The 18,559-nt window shown below is 42.2% G+C and overlaps 1 protein-coding gene across 1 annotated transcript in view; it reads right to left on the bottom strand.

Moving 5' to 3' along the window:
• The window catches only part of NPC1 (NPC intracellular cholesterol transporter 1), a 62,471-nt gene that overhangs the window by 22,163 nt on the left and 21,749 nt on the right, over positions 1 to 18,559 (bottom strand). Inside the window, exons 3-9 of the mRNA XM_042780250.1 lie at positions 14,312 to 14,492; positions 9,663 to 9,830; positions 8,833 to 9,082; positions 6,835 to 6,908; positions 5,679 to 6,049; positions 3,873 to 4,099; positions 1,313 to 1,413 (exon numbers count right to left, since the gene is read on the bottom strand). Of these exons, the coding sequence (XP_042636184.1) occupies positions 1,313 to 1,413; positions 3,873 to 4,099; positions 5,679 to 6,049; positions 6,835 to 6,908; positions 8,833 to 9,082; positions 9,663 to 9,830; positions 14,312 to 14,492 (1,372 nt within the window). The remainder of the gene's footprint in view (positions 1 to 1,312; positions 1,414 to 3,872; positions 4,100 to 5,678; positions 6,050 to 6,834; positions 6,909 to 8,832; positions 9,083 to 9,662; positions 9,831 to 14,311; positions 14,493 to 18,559) is intronic.

The raw sequence follows: 18,559 nt of genomic DNA, 5'->3' as shown, positions 1-18,559 counted from the left end.
ATGAAGGGATGGACACTGGGAGGAGGTAACTATGGGGAGGAAGTGGGAGGGGAGCTGCTGCATTGTAAATTTTGGTCAATGACATGAGACAATGTATATGTGAACTGCTGTATGAAAAGTGAATTTACTCTGTAAATCTTCACCCAAATCCTAATAATAAAAAAAATAAAAATAAAAAAAACAGCCAAACCAACAAAACCTCCTGTGCTTTTCTTCTAGCTCTTTAATGGTTTCACTCTTTGATCCATCTGGAATACTTTTTTTTTCGATGTAAGGAGTAAGGTAAAGCTTCATTCCATTTTTTCCCATATAATCTTTAATCTTTCCATATAATTAGCCAGTTGCCAACACTCTCTTCCTCACTGATTGGAAATGCCATTTTATCAAATGAAGCAGAGTAAACTTTGAATACAGGTCACAACTTCTCCCTTCCCACCGAGGGAGGAGGAGAGCTTAACTGGCCTACTCACTGGGCTGGAGAAAAACCTGTTGAACCACCTGTAATTCAGATGCCAAAGGTGGTCACATGAACCATCTTCACCCCACATTCTAAGTACAGTCTGTTCCAAAGAGCTACAGGGACCAGCTCTTTAGTAAAACAACTGAGTGCCCCACTATAAAAATTTCTGAATTCTTAACCAACTGGTTTAGAGGAAAAAACAAACTCATTAGCTTAGCTTCTTTTCCCCCATACCTCATATACTCCCTCTGCCCCATTAGAGGGGTTCTTAAAGCTTAGGTCCATGGACCCATTAGGACCTCTAAAGATGACCTTCCAGAGTTCTAGGAACTCCCTGGGAGTGAATAGCATGGCATGTGGATATGCCTAACTACCTTATTCTGGGAAAAAGGTTTTTAGCTTTCAAAGTTTCTCAATGACACGGATCCAAACCTACTGTCACTGAGTCGATTCTGACTCATCATGACTCTACAGGACAGAGTAGAAGTGCCACAGAGTTTCCAAGGCTGTAAATCTTTACAGACGCAGACTGCCTCATTTGTCTCCCATGGAGCAGCTGGTGGATTAGAACCACCGACCTTCTGGTTAGCAGTCCAATGCTTTAACCACAGCTTCACCAGAGCTCCTCTCTCAAAGACACAGGCGACCTTAAAAAGGCTAAGAACAAAAGAACTTCTTTCAAACCCAGAATAAATCCCAAAGCCAATGCCAAAAGAGATAGATTTGAATTTCAAGAGATAAGGAATTAATAAGATGGCTGATTCCTGAAATCTTTGTAAATATCATCTAACTGTTAGTGACAGAGGCAAGACTACTTTATCTAGTAAGAAAAGCAAAAGCTCCCCTACTTACCATCATAGCCGCCTAACACAAGCCACGGAAACACAGGTCCACCAAAGGTGCCCAGACAAGGGTCATGGAGGAGACTTGTATCATTCAGAGAGGTGGGAGCCCTGCCAGAAAATTGAGATATGTCTCCGAATTAGAACAAGTCTCGAGACATCACAGAGACCCAAACATTTACACAACAAACATTCAGTGAGGCTTACTATAGCCGAGGCACAATGTGGGCCCTGAAGTCACTAAACTGAATAATTTAGTTCAGTATAAGCATTTACAAGCCCAGAATTTATTGAGTAAGAAGTTGGCAAATATGATATAACTCTGTCTGGAGACACTCTGGGGGCAGCAACTAACACATGGGGAACTATCAGCAAAGAGAGGAGACCAGTACAGACCAGACCTCCCAGGAGGAGGGAGAATGTATCAGGGAGAGAAAGGAGGGCGGACCATCCACTGCAGTGGTGGAAGGGGAGGTGGGGGGTGAGAACATGTGTACATGAGAGGATGAGAGAAAGAGCAATGTATTGGGGGAATGTAAGACATCCTCTGTGTCTAAAGCATGGGGTGCCTGTGTGCATGTATATGGGGTGACCCCTGAGGGAGGGGATGAGGCTAGAAAAGGTTAGGGACAATGGAAGAAGGCTTTAAATGTCATGTTACATAGTTTGAAGCTTTACTTTGTAGGCACTGGGGACAACCAGGAGATTTTGGGGAAGGGATATCACAAGATAATTTGGGGAGCAAAGTGGAAGAGCATCTAGAAGTGGGAAAGACAGGAAGTCGGGAGGCCAGTCAGCAGATATGTAATGGCTCAGACAAGAAACAGTCAGGACCAGCACCACACTAGTGCAAGACAGACAGAGAGACAACGAGTGGGCTGGGGAGCCAATGTTTCAGCATCGATGTTCTCACTCCTAATCTGGACAACCATCCTTCAGAGTCAACAGATGATGGTGCCGCGGCCCCGTAGGCAAGGCTGAGAAGCTTGCACGGCTGACGGTCAGTGGGACTTAGCTCATGGCTGACATCTGCCTTCCCATCACAGATTTGAGAGATCATGCAGAGATAAAGCTCCACATTAAAATAACCAGCAAATGCCGTTATTAGTGAATAACAAGGGTGCGGAGGAAGATGCCTGTGCGGTGATGGGTAGCCGAGTCTGTGGTTCCTGTGGGACCTCTCAGAGAAAGCAGCAGGGTGAGGATAGGAGGAAGAGCTAGAGATGGGCCTGAGGGCATGGAGGATACATACAGGTACAACCAAGAACCAAACACATCCCTAACACCCTGGAGCTGTTATAACAGTGTTTCTCCACCTATACAACCACGCCCCCTTTTGATAAAATACCTGTCGCATGTACCTCCCCCCCAACATTTTGTTGATTTTTCTTTTGTAAAATAACAGAAAGCAAATACTTATTTTCTCCAAATACAAAAATCATTAACAATGATTTTTTTTTTCCTTGAAATAAACCATGTCTCCCCTGTACTACCTACCCTGTTGAGAACTCTAGTTTAGGGTACATGGATACAGACTTATTGTTTTATGTGAGTATAACCCATCTTTTAGACACGACCTCCTTGAAATAAACAGCCCAGTGGTCACAACAGTCATGCAGAAATTGGGGTTACCAAACAGAGTAAGTGCCAGTGCACTTGGGTCTCAGACATGGTTAGTTGAGGAGTGCACTCAAAGGTGACAAGGTGTAATTTCTCTGTTCACATCTAGAAAACACAATAGCCCCTGTGGTTGTTCAGCTGGCTGAGCAACTCTGTGTCCAGGTAGGTCAGGTCACACAGCAGGGTGTTTGTGCCAGGACAGCAGGTCAATCCCGTGTCACTACCACTCTCGCTTCCTTGGACAACTTTAGAAATCATCTCATTGGGTCAACATGCACAGCTTCTCTCTGAGACTAATTCAAATTAAACCCACTCTAGCCAGTTAGACATCCATCCTATAGAAAGCAGCTTCAGGTCATCCAACCTAAAATTCCTGTTCTTTAAAAACAACTTGATATAAATTTATTTTTGAGACAGGAGAAAGCACTCCAGGCTTTGAATTTTGTACTATGAAACTAGCGTAACAAAACCTTAGTGGGTGGTGTGGGACGTCAAATTGCATGTTATCAACTGGGGCATGAGTTCAAGGTTGAGATCTGCTATTCCTTCATCATCTACTACGAGCACTCCCACCACAGGGGGTTTGTACCACAGAGGGTTGGTACTTGCTGTTCATTCTGTGTGGAGCGTATTTCCCTCGTGAGGCTCCCAGCTTTCCTTCCTCTGCCCACTCTCTCTATAGCAGTACACTCCACTGTTCCCACGTCCTGCTTTATCTTTCTGCACAGCACCTTCCTCTGCCTGACGGTGTATTATATTTATTTGTTAAACGTTTGTCTTTCTGCATTAGAATGTCAGCTTTGGAGGACAGGGTTTTAATCTGTTTGCTCACAGCTGTGTATCTATCATCTTGTAGTGACAGTAGGCATTCAAGTATCTGTGGGATAAATGAATGATTGCCTCCCTGAAGTGTAATATTCGCAGAGGCAAATGTGCCTCCAGCCACTTACCGCACACAGTACAGAAAGTGTGTGTGGTAATCTGCATACACATAGAAGTCGTCCCCCATTTTATGGTCCAGCACAGAATGGCTGTTCTGGAAGTAATTTAACACACTCAGAATGGTGCAGTTCTTGTTATATGGTGACAGTGGGGCCACGCAGAGGTCCTGAAGTGTCACAGTCTTGTTGTTATATGATGCAGTAATGTTTTCAATGGCTGTCTGTAAGTCAAGAACCTGAAGAAAGCAAAAACAAACAAACCCAGACAAATGTCAGATTTCTCTCAGATTTTGACGAATGATGGTGGTGAGGGGTCAAAGGATAAAAAGTATTTGGACAAATGCCTCCTAAGGTGGGGCACATGACAGGGTACACTGTGGTACAGCCTGATGATGCCAAGGACCCAAATCAGGGTCCAGAAAACTGGGACAAAGACTCTGCTTGGCGACATCCAGGGAGATGGGAGGGGGGTCCCTCACCATCAAGTACCCAACAAAAACAAGACAGACATCAACGTAAGACAGACCTCTCCCTTTTGGGTCGCTCTCCAGCAGTGACCAACATGGCCACAGAGGGGAGATGGAGCAAGAGCCCTGGTATTCTCAGGCCCTCCCCATCACCAACACCACACCACCTACTGCCTCATTACATACAAATAGTATTGCTGTATATTCCAGTATTTGCTAATAGACAATAAGCTCTTCAGGGTAAGTGACGACATTGTTCATCTTGTGCACAAAGCAGGTCATTTGATAAACTTCTGATGAATATAAACTGAACAACTTGGGGAAAACCAACAGATAATCACTGGGTGGAGAAATGATTCTCTTAAAGTTTTGGGACTGTTGTGATGATTTTAAAGATATTAGACCTTCTATAGGTGAGAGCATGATGTCCTGGTGGTGAAATGGTTAAGCACTTGACTGCTAACCAAAAGGCTGGCAGTTCAAACTCAATAGCCACTCTACAGGAGAAAGATCTGGCAGTCTGCTTCTATAAAGATTTACAGCTTTGGAAATGCTACTGGGTAGTTCTCTGTCCTATATGATTGCTCTGAGTTGCAACTGACTCCATGGCAGTGGGTTTGGTTTGGTTTGGCAGGTGATAGCAATGTTTAAAAGAAATTTAATGTGATTGTGCGATCCTTCCACTAAGACTGAATGTGGGATGTAGTTTATTCACAGGTACAGTACTTCAAGGTAAGTGTGATAAGGGAAGACCAGAAGGTTTAAATGCCTTTTAAAGAGAAGTGGGTTGACGTCTCATCTCAAATATACGTTCCTCCCAAGGCTGGTCGAGAGCCTGAAGTCAGGCAGGTGGTGAGCTTACTCCTTCATACAGATCAATGATGGCCCAGTGGTCCCTCCCCTAACCCCTAGGAGAGCAGGGAGGCTTCATTCCTCTGGGTCCTAGCATATTACTTTCAGTTATCAAGGGAGAAAATTCATAAATCCCTAAGGTGAATTCTTGATAAACACATTTTGTTTCCATACAGAAATGCTATGTAAATCTTCTGCTCATCTCAGTCTTAAGAAAAATGCAAGACCTACTACCAACCAAAATAATGTGAAGGAAATAGAAAAGTGAGCTAGGCACAGCTTTTATTAAGTTCAACACCTATTACTCACTTTCTTGAAAAATTAGTGAAAAGTGCCTTTACTTCAGAAAAAAAAAAAAAAGTGCCTTTACGTTGACCTTTACAATGTTTACTACATGCCAGTACCTACAGCCCCAAATCCACATCAAGCAGAACTGGTCAACAGACATTCAGGTCCTTTCCCTCCCCAGGATTGAGCTGTGCAAATAGCAGATTACCTGGTGCAAAATCTCTTTGTTAAGTGGAGGTCCAAAAGACACGTCATCCCCCGAGGGGTACGGCTGGTAGATGTGCTTGTCAGTATGGGGGGCCCGGATGATGAGCTGTTCCGTGCGGAAGAAAGGCCCAAAGTGCATGTCAAAGTACTCCTTCTCCCGGCGTGCCTGGCTGCTGGGGGCTGACCAGAGGTCGACGGGATTGGTTGTGACCCGCATAAACATCAGGCCCAAAGAGCACACACCAATGAAGACCAGGGAGAAGATGATGACGCAGGCAGGGTTTCGGACGCAGAAAGCCCCCCATTGTGTGAACAGCCACTTCAGACGGCCCTCAAAAGCTGCACCAAGCTGGTCACAGCAGGATGCCTCCCCTGGAAGAGCGGGAGAGGAAGGGAGGGTGGAAGTTAAGAGCCAAGCCATTCCTGAAAGGTGGAACAGGGAACATTAGGAAAGTTGGAACAGGGCAGTTGGAACATTAGCTACCACCACACGGTGGCCACCTGAGCCCTCGCAGCATAGCACCTCGTAACAGCCTGATGCAGCCCTCAGCTACCATCTGCTTAGCAGCACCCACCTCCCTGGATGCCACCAGGAGTGACATCCTTGTCCCCAGAGGAACAATGCTCACACACAAGTCTTCCTCTGGGGATTGACGTTCTCAAACTAAACCAAAACCAAACTCACTGCCATTGAGTCGATTCCAACTCATAGTGACCCCACTGGGTTTCTGAGGTGGTAAATCTTTATGGAAATAGATTGCTCAGTTTTCCTTCCATGGAGTGGCTGCTGGGTTTGAACTGCCTACCTTCTGGTTAGTAGCCAAATGCCTTAGGCACTGTGCCACCAGAGGTCCTTCTGTCTAGAGCAGTTCCCCCATCACTCCTGCTCTCAGCGGGCTATGTTATTTATGTCACTCCTCTTATCCACCCCAAAGCTATGTCATTACCAATATTAATTACTTGGTTCTGATCTGCCACTCTGACTAGACTGTTACTGCCACTGAGGCAAAGCCATCTCTGTCTCAATCACAGCTGTACCCTGAGCACTAGCACACTAGGCTCCCTCATAGCAGGTGCATAAACGTTTGAGGAAGAGATGGACACTCTCATGCCAACATCGTCTAAACACTTTTTCATTTCCGTATCAAACTGCCTACCTTTGTCACCGGCATTCACAGAGTAAGCTATATTGCTGTCAATGGGGGTGTACTCAGAGACAAAATACCGTTTTCTGAAAAACAAAAGCAGGTAAGTAGTATTAGTGGACTTAATCCTAATAAGGCTGTTAACGCTGACATGCCGTTACCGCATTTCAAAGCTTGTTCCGTCATTCTGTCTCTTCCTCCTCCCTTCTTTCCCCTCAATTCCCTCGATCTGGGTCCCTTTGCTCACCAGTCTTAAGAGAAGATTTAAGAAGGTATTTTAAAAAGTCTCAACAAAGTAGTAAGGAGTAATTTCACCTTATAGTCTTCATTTATATTGTTAAAATTTTGGTCTTTTTAAAATTCACTGTCCTCCCCAGTAGCAGTGAGCACAGCTAGTGTACAGATCATGGCTTCTGAATGATAGAAGGAATCAGGGCTTCTTGCAGAGATGGTTGATTTCAGGGCTGGGTCAAGGAATATCTTGTGATGCCAGACAATAAGAGAGTACTTGAAAAAGGATGGGGGCATGTCAAAAAGACACAGAGCCAACCAGGAAGTGCTCCCAATGACCAAAACTGGAAGAATCTGAGTAACAAGATAAATGCTAGTACTGGATACAATCCATAGAATAAGAAAAACCAACCAACCATGAGCCCATACTGATGCAAATAATGGGATAAGTAAATAAATGGGGGAGAAGAAACAGATCCTTGTACAGAGTTAAGTCCAACTAGTAAATGTAGAAAAGATGGTAAAATTTCACCCAAATCACAGTAAAAAGTTTGAAAAAAACACATAGAAGAAATGAGAGAAATGCAGCAGCACCATCAGGCAAATGTCACAGTAGTAACTTGTGGTCAAGATCCACCGACAGATGCTAAGGTCAGTGGGTGAGAGTTTGAGGAGAAACAGGGCATTAGCATAGTTTGAAAATATTTCTCCCAAGATATGAATCACTACAGAGAGAAAAATCGTAACTTTGCAGCAAAGAAACCGGCAGACACCGCCTTCATTTAATATCATCAGAAGTAAGACATGGACATCACGTACCACTGATGTGTGTGACCCACTGACAAGGATACAGGACCACTTCTGGGTATTCTTGCCAAAAACACACAACCTCAGTCGACTCGTGAGAAAATAGCAGGTAAAGACAAACTGACATTTGTAGAATGTCTACAAATACTACAAAATACCTAATCTGTACTCTAAAAGTGTGAAAGTCACAAAGGACAAGGCTGATGGGCTGTCACAGACTGGAGCAGACTTATTAATGAAACAAAAATTAATGAGACGAGGGATCTTGGACTAGATCCTGGAACACTAAAAGTGGTGGGGTTTGAATAAAGCCTGTGCTTTAGCTGATAATACTTTCCCAACGTTCTTTTCGTGGTTTTGGTAATTATACTATGGTTATGTAGGTTGTCACATGAGCGGAAGCTGAGTGAAGGGTATGCATAACTCTGTACTATTTCTGAAACTTTTCTGTAAATCTCAAAATGTTTCCAAATAAAAAGTTAAAAAGAGAAAAGAAAAGTACTGTCCTGGGCTCTGGGTGGTACAGTTAAGTGCTTGACTACTAACCAAAAGGTTGGTGGCTCAAACCCACCCAGAGGCACCTTGGAATAAAGGCCTGAAAACTGACTCCTGAAAGCCCACAGCTGTTATTAAAAAAGAAAATAAAAAATGCTGTCCTAAATTAAAATGCAAATTTCTAAAAGGAGTAGAGCACTACATATAATTAGAAATGGAAAGGACTAACAAAGTGGGATTTGAATTAGATTCAGCACATATGACCTTTCTGTTAAAGAACAGGTAGCTAACTAATTTCAAATGTTTAAATGTCTAAAGAGGCCTCTGAACATTTACTAGTTGAAGGACATTAGTGGAAGGGCAGTTAATGCCCATATTTGTTTCTTGTTCTAATCAACCATCTGCCGGGCAGAAAGCTGAAAGTGCCACTGGTTCATTTTGCTCTTCCTGCTGTAGAAGACAAGTAAAACTGCTTACCTGTAGCACCACACTGCAAAAAATGCTCCAAAAAAAAGAAGCAAAAATGCCATGTAGGTGATCCACATGATGACATACATGGCATCCAAACCAAAGATGATCCAAGGAGTCGGAGGGGGCGGGGGCTGGGGCTTGGGGCCGCAGACGACTGAGCAGTCCTGGCAGCTGCAGGGCCCCGTGACCTCGTCCACAGCCTCCTCACAGCCCTTGGTGGCATTGTTCATGGGCTTCATCCCAAGCACTGAAAAATCTACAGGTAGAAATTGTACTGAGTGAATATCTCAGTTAGGAAAAAAAAAGAAATATTTTTTCTTAAAGTATGTTAAAATCTAACAATAAGCACACTGAAATACATAACACAATTTTTAGAAAAAAAAAGCCCAAGTGTTTGATACAATATGTTCTTCTGCTTAGTCCTCTAAAATTTTAAGTTACCTCAATAACTTAGTGTACAGGGTTTTGTTACTAAACTTGAATATAGTATATATCAAGGTAAACCTTAAATCGTGCCTCATCTCCGCCGAGGAGCTAGTCAATTCTGACAGCAGAGCTTCTGAAAAAGCCTTTGTAACATTTTTCAGCCTTTTTCTAAAAAACAGCTTATTCTTTTAGTTATGTAGCAGTACCTGAAGGCAATTCTCTTTCTCATCCATTCCTACGGCCCTCCCCTAAATGAATCAGGGTCAGGATCTAGGCTCTAGTTACCTCACAGAGAGAGAGACTCTAGGAACGAGTCATCTGAAGTTGTTTATCTTCCTATTGCAGATTATGGGGCTTTGGCTGTAACATAACATCATAAATGCACACAACTTGCCAAACTTTATACCCACCTGAAAAAACGGGTGTGATGGTAAAAGGGGCCTGCCCGTTATCCTTGTTGAACATGTACTCAATCCAATTGGTGGCGTTGCAGGCCTTGGCGTCCTTCCCACACAGCAGCCCCAGGGCTTTGTCATTACTTGAGGGAGCCTCCACATCCCGGCAGGCATTGTACATGGCTGGAAGAAGAACCCCAGGTAAAAGACTGGAACTTGGTGTATGCTTTAATTTGCCTGTGAGCTCTCACAGATGGACATGCACATGGGAACACCAAACTCCTTGTGTCCTGCAACCAGAAGCCACACTAGGTGAGCAGGCTGGATGCAGGACAGTAAACACAATGGGCAGGAACTGAGATTACCATCAAACTAGCTTCACCCCTGCAAACAATATTCTAGGGCAGATTCCAAGTAACTTAAAAGTAAAAGTCAGGAAGAGTTTCTGTTGTCCTATGTTGTTCTTGGGAGCTCTGGTGGCATAGTGCCTAAAGCATTTGACTGCTAACCAGAAGCCTGGCAGTTCAAACCTACTAGCCACTCCTTGGAAGGAAGATTGGGCAATCTACTTCCATAGTGATACACACACACCCACACACACATACCTCTTGGAAACCCAAGGAGGGGTTGCTATGAGTCGGGTCTGACTCGACAGCAGTGTGCGTGTGTGTGTGTGTGTGTGTGTGTGTTGTTCTTACAGTGGCCTGGAGAAGTATCAAGCTGCAGACTGTAGAGAAGAGCCTTCACAGGCCCAGGAAGGAGGAACTATGAGCCTGGTACTTCTGCAGCCAATGAAGTAGGTTCCAGAAAATTTCTGTGGTGGTAGAACAGACAGCTGGAGAATTAGGGAGTTTATGGGGAAAATTGGTTTCAGGACAGACAGAGGTCACGTGTGAATGAACTTATTTTAGTACATATGTAGATGATACACAAATAAGGTTTATTCATATCAATGGCATTTTGCACACAAGAAAGTAGTAGCATGGGACCTGTAGTGTTAATTTATTTACCAGCCCCTACTTGCATAAAACTTTCTAGGATCTTCTTCCCATACACTTTAAGGAGATATTTATTAATTCAGTTTGTTTTGCCCTTAGAAGACAGTTAGCTAAAGTGACATTTATTTCCCACAGCACTGAGAAAATAGTATTCCACTGCCTTCTGGCCCTTAAGGAGTTCTGGTGGTGTAGCAGGTAAGTCATCTGGCTGCTAACCAGAAGGTTGGCAGTTCAAACCTACCAGCTGCTCTGTGGGAGGAAGATGAGGCAATCTACTTCCATAAGGATTTATAGCCTTGGAAACCCAATAGAGGTCACTGTTGTTTGTTGTTGTTATGTGCCAGTGAGTCAGATCCGACTCACAGCAACCCCTCCTTGGGTTTCCGAGGTGGTATTACTATGGCAGTAGATTGCCCAACCTTCCTTCCGATAGGGGTCACCTTAAGTCAGAATTGATTTGATGGCACTGGGTGTTTTTTTTTTTTTTTTTTCCCTGGACTTTATCATTGCTGGTGATAAAAATCTCTAATAGTCATTCTTTATATGATTTGTCTCTTCTCTCTACTTGCTTTTAGGATGTCTGCTTTTGGAGTTTTATAATTTTTTTAGATGGGACAGTGGTGTTTCAGTGGTAGAATTCCCCAAGGGAGATTCAGTTTGATTCCCAGCTAAATGTACCGCATGCAGCCACCACTGTCTATCAGCAGAGGCTTGCATGTTGCCAGGATACTGAACAGGTTTTGGTGGAGCTTCTAGACAAAGACAGACTGGTGGTGATGTACTGCCAAAAATCAGCCAATGAAAACCCTATGGATCTATGATCTGTAAGAATTCTCAGATGTATAGTAGGACAAGGGACAAGGCTGTAGTCACTTCTTGGTTCACAGCCAGCTACCCAAAGTGACCGAGAAGTCGAACCGGCGGTCTCGAGACCATAGTCGTAGGTGACATTAAGCTCAACTGGCATGACATACTACACAAAACATTGTTCTACCTCCTACTTTGGCAAGTAGCAATTGGGATCTTAAAAGCTTGCAAGCAGCCATCTAGATGCAACGATGGGTCTCTCCTTGTCTAGAGCAAAGAAGAATGAAGAAAACCAAAGATTCATGGAAAGAATTAGTCCTAACGACTGGTACACCCTGAGATCCACAGCTTATATGACTATGAGACCAGAAGAACTAGAAAGTGCCCGGCTACCACTGTCAATCACTTGGAGGGGGATCTATGTAGGAGATCCTGGATAGAGATGGAGAACAAAGTGGAACAAAACTCAAAATCATCTGGAGGGGGGAAAGGGGGGGACCAGGTTTGCTGGTCAGATAGAGCCTAGTGGAACCCCTGACTCTATGGCCTCTAGCTGCCCTTCAGGTCTGGAATTAAACCCACACCTGTGGCTTCCAGCCAAACAAAAACAGGCATATGAGTTGAACATTTACATTAGGTAGATACACTCTTTGGAGAGATCAATCATGGGAGAAAGAAGGGCTGTTTATGCACAGGGAGATAGCTTAGGGGGCAGGGGTGCATGAAGGGATGGACACAGGGAGGAGGTAACTATGGGGAGGAAGTGGGAGGGGAGCTGTTGCACTGGGGTAAATTGTAGTCAATGTCATGAGGCAAAGCATATGTGAACTGTTGTATGGAAAGTGAATTTGCTCAGTAAATTTTCACCCAAATCGCAACTGAAAAAACAAACAAACAAATAAACAAAAACCCTATGGATCATGATGGTTTTGTTGTGCTGTGCATGGGGTCACCATGAGTTGGCAGCTGACGTGACAACAGCTAACAATACCAAAGCTATATTTAGGTGTTAAGTCTTTTTAATTTATCCTGCTTAAGGACTTATTTTGTTTCTTAGAGAATTCATCTCCTAAGCATTTTTGAAAATTCTCAGCCATTATGTCTTTACTTATTGTTCCTTCCCAACTCTCTACTTTTATTATTTCTGGAGCTCATTTCACCTTACATGTCACCACTTCAATGGTTCTAGATCTTTATACCTCTATGCTCTTTTCTGGGTAATTCCCTCACATCTATCTTTCAGTTCACCATCTGGTTGTCAGGTTTTATTTTACTAAATATTTCAAACATACAGAAAAGTAGGGAGACTAACATAATTATTATGTACTCACCACTAACCTGTATCAATCTTACCATTTTACATTTGCCTCAACATTAAAAAAATAATGCACTTTAGTTAGGTGAAACCCGCTAACTATCCCTACCTGAGCCCATACCCCCTCCTTAAAGGTGAAAACATCCTGAATTTGAAGTTATCATTCCCATGAAGGTTTGTATGCTTCTATGCCATATTATGGGAGCTCTGGTAGCATAGTGCCTAAAGCACTTGACTGCTAACCAGAAGGCTGGCAGTTCAAGCCCACCAGTCACTTCTTGGAAGTAAGGTCAGGCAATCTACTTCTGTAGCGATACTGCCTCAGAAACCCAAGGAGGGGTTGCCAGGAGTCAGGTCTGACTCGATGGCACATAATAACAACAATGACATATTATATCCATAAACAGGTAATACTATTTTGTTTTAAATATTCACATTAACTATATATACATGTTATCCAACTTACTTCTCAGGCAACATGTTTTAAGATTCATCCACATTGATTTAACCCAATTTCACACAATTTAATGTTTAAGACACAATAGTTTAGGAGCTCTGGTAGCATAGTGCCTAAGGCACTTGACTGCTAACCAGAAGGCTGGCGGTTCAAACCCACCAGCCACTCCTCGGAAGGAAGATGGGGTAATCTACTTTCATAGTGATACTGCCTCGGAAACCCAAGGAGGGGTCGCTATGAGTGGGTCCGACTCGATGGCACATAACAACAACAACAACAACAACAACACAATAGTTTTATTTATTCTTTTATCTGACCATGACTGTATTTCCAACAAATTCATTCATTCTGGGTCATTACAATTAAATCAGTATGTTGCTCTCATAGTCAACAACTTTGTTGAATTCTTACTATTATTTTGTACGTTTTTCTTAGACACATTACTTGTCATGCTGTTTAACCAACTAGGTCATTTCAATGACCATTGCTCATTAATAGATCCAGTTGTTTCTGTTTTCAATATGCTCCTTATTTTTTTCTAGTGTTCTATTCTTTCAGAATTCTTTTAATTATTTTCAATAAACATTATATGGGTCTCTTTCAGAGTGCCCAGGACTTCTACTTATTGGGGTGCCATTTCTCCTATGTGTTCTATCTGCTTCTTCAGAGTCAAAACATCTTTTCCTCCACAACCAACTAGCTCTACTCTCCTGCCTACCTTATCAGTCTTGCAATGTCAATATACATTCATGAAAGTCAAAGTCCCAGTGATTATTAATAAAGTCCACAGAAGTAAATCTGCACATTCTGAAATTTTCCAGGTGGGAAATTCACAGGTAGGAAGGGGTTAAAGTAAGTACTTTATGTTGTTAGGTGCTGTATAATCAGTTCTGTCTCACAGAAACCCTAAGTACAACAGAATAAAACACTACCCAGTCCTGCGCCATCCTAAAAATACTTCATGGAGATTGTCTTATAGGTTGTAGACCAAGTCCTAGGATACAAGCACAGCAACAACTCTCACTTCATAGCCAATGGAACTGAAAACTGTCATTTTCATATGTAGAGTAATTAAAAGTTTACTTACCATTGGCAAACTGCTCTCCAATATAGTACTGTAACTCTTTTACATTGGTTTTTGTCTGATTTGTAACAGGATCAACATAATCTTCAGTTGCTGTAACATTCAGAAACTGACTCTGTCTAGGGCTACAGGTCAGCTCGCAAAACAGGTTCAATAGGTTATAATAACAAGATGGGCACCTAAAAAGAAAGTAAATCATTTTGTATGATTTCACAGATAACAGAGACAATCAAAAGTTGACTTAAAATAAACAAAGTATATAATTTATTATAAAGTGACAAGTGAATTACCATGAGAATATCAATTAATTCTAAACCTAAAACATGTCAAACAAACTCCAAACCAAACTCACTGCCGTGGAGTCAGATCTGACTCACAGCGACCCCTCCTTGGGTTTCCAAGGCAGTATCTCTACAGAAGTAGATTGCCCAAACTTCCTTCCGAGGAGTGGCTGGTGGGTTTGAACCACTGGCATTCTGGTTAGCAGTCAAATGTCTTAGGCACTACACCACCAGAACTCCCAAACATGTCAAGCATACCTCTTTAAAAACTGCTATAATTAGTACATATGTTTTGTTGAGATGTAATTTCAAAAGGAAGAAATTACTGAAACATACTACCTGGAAAATCAGTTGCTCTCTCCTTTTCATCCATCTGAACTAAGTCTAAAGCAAACAGTAATTTTTTTAATTATATAATTTTTTTTAAAAAACAATATAAAAGCAAAGTAACCACATTACAGAAATTCACTCTTGGGGTAAATAGTTTTGTGTCTTTTTAATGAAACATGCCTCTTTTCATGCTCCAAACATAATCCAAGGAGCCCTGGTAGTACAACGGTTAAGTGCTCAACTGCTAAGTGAAAGGTTGGAGGTTCTAATCTACCCAGTAGCTCCATGGAAGACTTAGTCTTCTGTTCCCATAAAGATTATAGTCTAAAAAGCCCTGAGGCAGTTCTACTCTGTCACATAGGGTCATTATGAGTAGAAATTGACTTGATGGTACTCAGCAACAACAACCTATCACCTCCACGATCATCAGTTTTGATGGCTAATGTTTCATATAGTAGGCTCTTTCTCATTATTTGCTATTGTAAGTAAAGCTTTGGTGCCTCTGATAGTAACATGGGAAAACATGCTTATCTTTTATGTTTATATTCATCATGCCTCACCTAAGGCTAGACAAATGTATTTTGACTGCAGGGTGGCTCTAATCTGGCTCCCTCAATATCTATCTACCTTGTACAGGATATACTGGCCTGATTAAATTTTCATTTTTTGATCTATGTATTATATTATATATCATCCCAAAAGAATGATTCAGTGATGGTTTTCCACTCTGTATTGTCAACTTAAATTCTGGCAAGCAGAACTTCCTTAGTGGAAGCTGACTTGTACTGTCACCTGCTATATTACCTACATAGAAAAGCACTTTCCCCCTCTTCATATGTGCTTCACAGACAAATTAAGTCTGACAAATTTAGAAAGATGTCACAATCTGCTGCTTTGTCTTTTTGTTTACAACCTGTTTTTTTTTTTTTTTTAAATTTTTATTGTGATTTGGGTGAAAGTTTACAGAGCAAATTCATTTTCCATACAGCAGCTCACATATACTTTGTCTCATGACATTGACTGCACTTTGCTACAATGCAACAGATCTCCTCCCACTTCCTCCTCATAGTTACCCCTTCCCTGTGTCCTTCCCTCCCGTGCATTCCTCTGCCCCTCAAGCTATCTCCTTGTGCATACACAGCCTTTCTATTCTCCCATGATTGATCTCTCCAAGGAGTATATCTACCTAATGTAAATGTTCAGCTCATATGCCTATCTTTGTTTGGCTGGAAGCCACAGGAGTAGGTTCAATTCCAGAGCTGGCGAGGGGCCAGAGTTTCAGGGGTTCCACCAGGCTCCATCAGACCAGCAAACCTGATCCCCCTTTTTTTTTTTTTTTAATGATTTTGAGTTTTATTCCACATTGTTCTTCCACTCTATCCAGGTTCCCCACACAGATCCCCTTACAACCTGCTGTTTTAAAACAGCATCCCAGCTTGTTCTTTTGCACATTTGGGCACTGCTGTGTAAGCCTAGAGAAGAACATGATTATGCAACTCTTTACACTGCTGTGGTCACAGAGAACAGACTGGGCAGGAAACTAATTTGGATAAAACCAACCAACCCTATGAGAAGAAGCTTGTGAACAGTTAGCAAAGCCCAGTTCTCATAAAGACGAGGACTCTAGCTACAGTTTTACTGCAGGAAGAGAAAAAGCACAAGCCAGAGAAGGAGAGGATGGAGATGATGCATATGGCTGAACAATGAGGGTCTTGGCCAGAGACTCAGCAGGAACCACAGGAACCCTCCTCCCAGAATGCACAGAGACTCAAGCCTGAAACAGCCTGGTCCAAAGTGCAGATGCCCTTTGGAGTGACAGTATCTTAGAGGAAAACCAAGCATCAACGTTGAATGTGATGAGACAGAGAACCAAGTCTGACACTATTTTATTTCTGAAAAGTCTTAAAATTGCTTTCTTAAAATAATATAAAACAAACAAACAAAAAAACAACTGAGGAATCCAGCAAGATGGTAGACTAGGCAGAAAGACTGCATAGACCGTCTTCAACAAAGAAAAGGGAAACCAATTAACACAGACACAGAATATAATCCTGGACCCCTGAACCTTGAAGGGAAGGATATAGAAGTGGACTAAAGCCCAACTAGCAGAAAAATTTGCATGAAAATACCAAAAAAGGAGACAGATGAAGCTGCAGTCTGGCAGCGATCCTGAGCGATCCTGACGGCACAGTTTTTAGATTCCCAAGTGGTGGTAGGACCTAAGAATTAATCTAAAAATCAGCTCTGCTACCAGGGACTGCACGGAGGACTGCTCTGGTGACTGGGAAATAAACGGAGAAAGTGAAGAGAAAGGCAGGCTGAGCTGTGGACTTTGGCCGGTCCGGAGGACGCCGCCATTTTGAAGGTTTAAAAGCAGCTTGACTATTTTGGATATTTAAAGAGACAGCACTCTCACAGATTCCTGGGGCTTAAGAACACATTCTGCTTTCCAGCAAACCCAAGGACACTCCACACCTGCAGGACTGAAAAGGTACGACATTCTTCTTTTTACTTTTATACCCCACATCCGCTTGGTGATGGAGGTGCGGTTGTCCCCAACTCCAACCTACCTTCTGGGCCAACAGGAACTACATCACAATCTGTGTGCTCAGACGGAGCCTGGGTGCCCTGCCCTGTCCTCCACCGATTTATTTATTTTTTTCTTTTTCGCTTTCTTTTTTTCTGGTGATTAGTTTGCTTGTATTTGTCTGTTTTAAAACAATTATTATTATTAATACTTTTTTCCTTTTTACTATTATTCTTAATCTTCTCCTCCCAGGTCCTAGTTTTCAGCATTTTTTCTTTTCCCTGCTCCTGGTTGAAATTGTTTTTTATTTTTTTTTTAAATTTAAGCTGTTTTTTCTTCTCCCCTTTTTTTCTCGTGGTTAACCCCATGCCTTATTTTTCTTTTTGCATTTTCCCATTTTTTTTCCTTCATTAATCTCCTTTGCCACTCTTTTCCTCTTAGTGCCCTATCCCCAAATATTGCAAGTTTTCTTCTTCTTTTTTCCTTTTTTCTTTTTTTGGTTACTGTTGCTGTGTAATTACATGGTGTGTTTTTTGTCCATGTGCTTTTAGCTTTTGGATGGTTATCCAATTGTAATTTGTGTCTGAGTGGGAGACAACAACAGTCCCCATAAGATACAAGTATACCCACACCTCCTGCAACTTCACTTACTGAGCAAGAGTCACCACCTCCTTTTCCACCAATGGGCCAATGATAAAAGACCACCAAGAAGAGCCTGAATCACCCTTGGCTGCTCTTCACAAACAGTCAACAGAGATCTGAATACAACAATGCCACAATGCCTTGGAGACAACAGACCATCACAGTCCACACAAAGAAGCAGGATAAAGTGGTAGAAATAAGGGAGCAGGATATAGAACCAGAACACATTCCTGAGGAAGAAGCAGCATTAGAACTCTCTGATAAGGAATTCAAAAGAATTACCTTTAGGTATCTTTAAAGGATTGGGAGACGGACCAAAGAAAACACAGGAAAAAACTTAGAAGAATTTTGGAAGAAAATGCAAGAACAAAATGACAAAATCAATGAAAAATTAGAAATTATTCTAAATCTACAGATAGAAATCCAGAAGATTAATACTAAATTGTCAGAAATAGATAAAACATTGGAAGC

Source organism: Orycteropus afer, unplaced genomic scaffold (assembly GCF_000298275.1).
Source record: "Orycteropus afer afer isolate SDZICR_OR568_19922 unplaced genomic scaffold, OryAfe1.0 scaffold00030, whole genome shotgun sequence".
Classification (NCBI taxonomy): Eukaryota; Metazoa; Chordata; class Mammalia; order Tubulidentata; family Orycteropodidae; genus Orycteropus; species Orycteropus afer.
The sequence above is the reverse complement of the archived record's forward strand: the minus strand, read 5'-3'. Positions and strand labels throughout refer to the sequence as shown.